Source organism: Triticum dicoccoides, chromosome 6B, assembly GCF_002162155.2.
Source record: "Triticum dicoccoides isolate Atlit2015 ecotype Zavitan chromosome 6B, WEW_v2.0, whole genome shotgun sequence".
In the NCBI taxonomy this organism is placed as follows: Eukaryota; Viridiplantae; Streptophyta; class Magnoliopsida; order Poales; family Poaceae; genus Triticum; species Triticum dicoccoides.
In genome coordinates this window covers 504372883-504378589 of record NC_041391.1, presented here as the reverse complement: position 1 = coordinate 504378589, position 5707 = coordinate 504372883, and the positions used below count along the sequence as shown (strand labels likewise).

The 5707-nt window shown below is 46.4% G+C and overlaps 1 protein-coding gene across 1 annotated transcript; it reads right to left on the bottom strand.

Moving 5' to 3' along the window:
* Positions 1–1353: 1353 nt before the first annotated feature.
* LOC119322815 (amino acid transporter AVT3B-like) lies at positions 1354–3412 on the bottom strand. Its single transcript, XM_037596351.1, has one exon. It carries the CDS (start codon positions 3205–3207, stop codon positions 1942–1944), a length of 1266 nt encoding a protein of 421 aa, XP_037452248.1. The 5' UTR covers positions 3208–3412; the 3' UTR covers positions 1354–1941.
* Between the last annotated feature and the right edge of the window lie 2295 nt (positions 3413–5707).

Genomic DNA, 5707 nt, shown 5'->3' with positions numbered 1-5707 from the left:
GATGGGTGCAGAGATCCTTTACATGTCGCAACAGTAGACATGATCGCCTGCTCGGTGCAGGAGGGGTGATTCCTTCAGGTCGCCACCGACACTGTCTGGAACGGCAGCGACGGCTGGAGTAGGTCTCCCCATCGCTGCAGCACCCCCAAGATCAGATAGGGTTTTGGGATACAGGGAGGAGAGTGAATCCTAAGGGCATGTACAATGGTTGATAAGATAATTTTATCTTAAGTCTTGCATGTAATTTAGAGATGACAAAAAAACATGTCTACAATGGGTCATACCTTAGCCTTATCTTAAATAATTAGTTATTCCTAAAAACATGATGAAACATATTGTGCTAAGAGATCATCTTTTGTCTTCTCTTAAATAAGAGTAGACAAGTCTTTTCTTATGATTTCTCTTTCCTTCACCTCGTCATTTATCCTACGTAGCATTGCTAATATAGAACCATTGTACATGCCCTCGTGAATTGTGATCACGCAGGTTTGCCAGCTCTCTCCCATGTCCCTTTATATAGCGCTGGTGATTGGGGACCTAAACCATGCGTTGGTTTGGGTGCCCCCGATCAAGGCCCTTCAGTTGGGATAAAAATCCACGTACGTTGGTGTGTGGGCCTTTCCTATTAAGGTTATTCTTTCCTTTTTTTTCGTTAGACTATTATAGATCTAACTGGCATGTACAGCCGTCAGATCAAACCAACAGAGAGAGCTAGGCACAGATCACGATTTCGCAAACCACCCTATGAAATTGGTCCATTGGAGAAAGAAAAACAACTCACGGGATGCTGAAATAAACACACGAGTCGCTATCAGTTTGCCTCATTGTTTATGGTGAAGCTTTGGAGAAAAACGTCGCCGTTCAGCGGAAGCCGTTCAATGGCTGAAAGATAAGCTCTAATCCAGACGACAGCAACAGCTTGGATCGTACCGTTATGATAACGACGTTCTGCTTTTGCCTGCATAAAAAAGGTAGAAGCGACGAGAGAAAAGTGACGGAAGGCGCAGGGGAGAAGATAAGAAGAGATACTTCGCCTGGTATGCGAGGACGACTGATCGATCACGCAGGGCTACTGCAGCTTGCACGGTTGGTCTGCGTCCTCTTTTTTCTTCTTCCGGGTTTTCCCTGTTCCTTCTGCATGCAGAATGGAATGGATCAGCACGAAAACACCATGTCATGAGAACTCCTAATCCTTTTCAAAAAAAAAAAATATATACGAGAACTCCTAATGTTCCATGTATTCAGAGTTTGGGTTCTTCCCCAATTTTCATATGTGAATCTCAATCCAATTGATTGATGCCGTAACAGGACTCTCTCAGGAATGTCTGTCCTGAAACAGTGGACAAAGTCAAATAAAAGCAATTCATAGTTCCAATTTTATTCCTTCGGGGCCCTTTACAAGCTTATGTTGCTTGCTTGGGACATAGTACCAGTTCGAAACGTATACAATGTTTATGCTAGGAGTATCACGTAATGGTGATTTGACAAGCAATGTAAGTCGTCCCAATTGCTTGCCCAGCCCAATTAACCACACACAAGACACAATCTTGCACGCTGACACTACGGCACACGAGTAACTATAATGCTGAAATTCGTGTCCTTTCATCCATTCCATATGCACTGCAGCTGGAACATCTAGGACATGAACAGAGTAGAAGAATGCTATGGGCAGACATGATCGGAATCTGTCGTAGCAAAACCATACAGATTTCTCTATGCCTCCAATCAACTAGTAGTATCTCATACTAACAATCTGAACAAGAATTCCCAACGAATGCACGCGATCCATTTCCCAGATCAACAAATAGCTGAGCCAAGCAATTCCTCTCTGATCCGCTGATCCCCTTCTGGTAGCGTGGAAAACTACTACGCGAGAGCTTAACCAGCGTGGATGAGAGAGCCAATGCACCGAGCAAATTAATCCTCGGCGAATACCGGAATTTAAGCGCTGGAAGAGTGGAAGATTTGCACCAGCGACGAGTAGGTGCCGAAGACGGCGAGCACGAGGCCGAGCACCACCAGGAGGACGTCGCTGAGAACCCCAACCCAGCCCATCTCGGCGCCAAACACCTTGATGTGGAAGGTGGCCGGCAGCACGAACCCGAGCAGCACGCAGACGCTGCTCCCCACGAGGGAGAGGAAGTCGGTGAAATTGGGCACAAGCATGGCCGCGAGCCCCACGGTGACCACGAGCACCCACCGCATCCACCAACAGTAGCGCTTGCCGTGGAACAGGCGCTCGGCGACCTCGTACACCGGGTTCATCATCACCGGCATGGTGAAGAAGAGGTTGATGCACAGCCCAAGCTGCACGGCGGCCGACAGCCACCCGCTGCCGAGGTTGGTGGTGATGATGTCGCGCGTGGTGTCGCCGAACGCGACGTACCCCATGACACCGAACAGCCCGTACATGACAGCGATGAACGCCATGGACAACCCGAGCGTGGCGCCGAACTTCTTCTTGTCCGCAGCCTCCGCCTCCAGCGGTAGGACCATACAGACGCCCTCGAAGGCGTACACGGACACGCCCACGCCGTAGAGGAGCGCGGCGGGGGCGCCGAACGCGGCGACGGGTGGGTGCGTGGCGAGCCAAGTCGACACGTCCTGGCCAACAACGACCCCCATGGCGCCGAGGTCGACGACGTCGGCGAAGATGCTGAGCGGCGCGAGGAGCGTGAGCGTCTTGATGGAGTTGAGCCCGAGCTGGAACGGCAGCATGGCATAGATGAAGAGCGCCTTAGGGGAGAGGAAGACATTCGAGGAGGGGGCGAAGATGGGGTAGAGGTGCGCCATGGTGTTGGAGATGAAGATGAGGTATCCGACGCAGAAGCTGGCCTGGCTGAGCACCAGCATGGTGTCCACGGCGAGGCGGCCGGGCGCGCCGAACACGGCGTCCCCCAGATCCCCAAACGAGGACAGCTTCTTCGGGTGGTCGTCGACGAGGCGGCGGCGGCAGGCGACGAGCAGCATCATGCAGTAGAAGGTGAGCAGCGCGACGGAGAGGAGTAGGAGGGAGCCCGCGGCCCACCCGGTGCGCGAGAACGTGTACGGCAGGCCCAGCACGCCGGCGCCGACCACCGCGATGAAGACGTTCGCGAAGGTCTTGGGCTGCGACGACAGGTGGGCCCCCTCGGCGCTGTGGTGCGGCAGCAGCGGCGCCGAGTCCAGCCGCGACGACGACGAGCTCGCGTCGCTCCCCAATCCCATGGCGCCCGGGCGACTGAATCGAAATTAACACGACGAATCAAGACCGCCACACAAGCAACAGAGAGACGGAAGATGGAACCACGAGCAGGCGAATTGGATGGGATTCGTCTTCCTCTCCGGTCGTCGGAAGTATCGAGAGAAAACGGGCGATCTCGCGACGGAGGAAACCGATGAGGAAGGAGTGGCTGCGGGCTCCCTTCCGGGGGGTTGCCGATGCTTTTGTAGAGAGAAGAGGATGGCCTGCCATCGTGGGAAAGTATATTTTGCCAAAAAATCGTGGGAAAATATCATGGACGTGGTCCATGAGCATGTTTTGTTTTCTGCGTCCCCCGGGACCACCTGGAAGCGCGTGGCGGTGTATGAGTAGGAGTACCTACCAAAGATTGCTATGCGTTTGACCACCACGTGTTCTCGTGTGAAATCGTACAGCCTGCACACAGCTAGGAGCATTTTCTTCCTTTTTTATATTTTCGAAATTTCCCCTATATTTCCAGAGTTTGGGTAAATTTACCACGTGTTCCCTAATCTACTGTACTCCTTCGTTCACTATTATAAAATGTTTTAATATTTCAGTATGAATTGAAATGGGTGAACGCACACTAAAATTCGATTATATACTCATAATGAACAGAGCACTATTAGGACATGTACAATGGTAGTATCTTAGTGATGTCAATAGGATAAATGTTGACGTGGAAGAGAGAGAAATTATAAGAAAATATGTGTCTTTTCTTATTTAAGAGATGATCCTTTAACACAATATGTCTCAACATGTTTTTACGAATATCTATTAATTAAAAATAAGGTTAAAAGATAATTTATTGTAGACATATTTTTTTATCATCTCTAAATTAAGATAAGACTGTCTTATCAACCATTGTACATGCACTTAAAAAGAAGAAAAGAAGGTTGATAGGTTTGCCTCACCTCATCCCCTGTTTTTTCTTTTCCATACGCTCTCTCCCGTTTTGGTTTTTATTGATTACTAGGTAATTGCCCGTGCGTTGCAACGAGATATACTTCGTACATTGGCGAGAATAAATTTTAGTGAATATTTATACGCAATCACTGTGATTTCATATCGTTTTATTGTTAATGTGATTCTATGTAAAAAAATTGGACTTTAACTACCGATTAAATCCGCACTCGACTTACAAAGAATAACATGATTTTATTTGGTAAGCCAATAAGTAGTGGGACCATTTAGTCGCTTGTCAACTGACATACTTTCAAAAATTCCTTAAGGCCCGTACACTTGGAAAATTTGGAAACAAAAAAGTAAACTAAAAATATTTTTATATCCATACATGAACCACATGTAGATATATTTCTTGATAAAAATATCCAGGACAAATATCCATGGCCTGAGGAATGGGAAACCTGCTAGATTTAGAATCTGCATTTTGAAAAAATGACCTAACTTTATCCATGTGTCTCGAAATGCAAAGTAATAAAACATCATGGTATGTTAGTTATTGCACATCTAAATGACTCGATCAAGCATAAAAAAGGAAAATAAAAAAGAATGTAAATACCCGCACGAATCTCTAGGTAAAATCAATGACATATGACTTAGGGTACATCTAGATGTGCTTTAGCAAAACTATAAACATTATTAATCACTCGTGTGCTAGTAAAAGATTTAAAAGGAGATCATCTCGCATTAATGCTATATATTCACACACATTCAAACTATTACAATAGGAAATATACATATTGCTCAGACAACTAAGTCGATAAATAAATGAATATATTGACATCAAGGAATCTTCGGATTACTGAAAGAATTATTTTTCAAGAGTTGAAAATACCACATTCCTCATTCAATGATGGATATGAAAGGAAATTATGATATTCCAGATATATATATTTATGAAAAATTGTATGCAATGTTGCATATAAATTCTCAGGAATTAACCATCATTGCAAGAATGTACGCGTAAATCGAATCAATGGTAAAATCCAAAAAAACATTGGACCTATCTTGTCACAGCAACATAATAGAGAATCCATGTACTACATGTTCTTGTTTGCTGAGTTATCACAAACCATGCGTGATCCAAACAACCAGGCGTGATCCACACAACCAGGTCAGCTCCTTTTGTTTCTTCAAGACGCCACCGATGATTTGCATCAGGTTATTGTTGGCCAAACACTGTTTTTGGTGCAGAGTAGTCTGCTGAACAATCAAATTTGGTGCATTTCATCAAGCACTTGACAACAAAAAATAAGTAATGTGTACACAAAAGAAAATCAACATACCCAGCCCAGGGCCATCTGCAAGATCCACAAGATCGTGAGATGTGTGCACATCGCTCTCCATGTCCTTTCCGCAGGTCGTCATCGTAGCATGAACGATCCATAACCCCCGAGTATCACAAAACTCAGTAGGGTCAGACTTGTGGCGATCTGCCCCAACATCCAGCGTCAATGGCAGCCACCTTCGTCAAGCCTTCCTCTACATTCCCGACGCGCGCGCATGAAGCAGAATGTTGTCTCG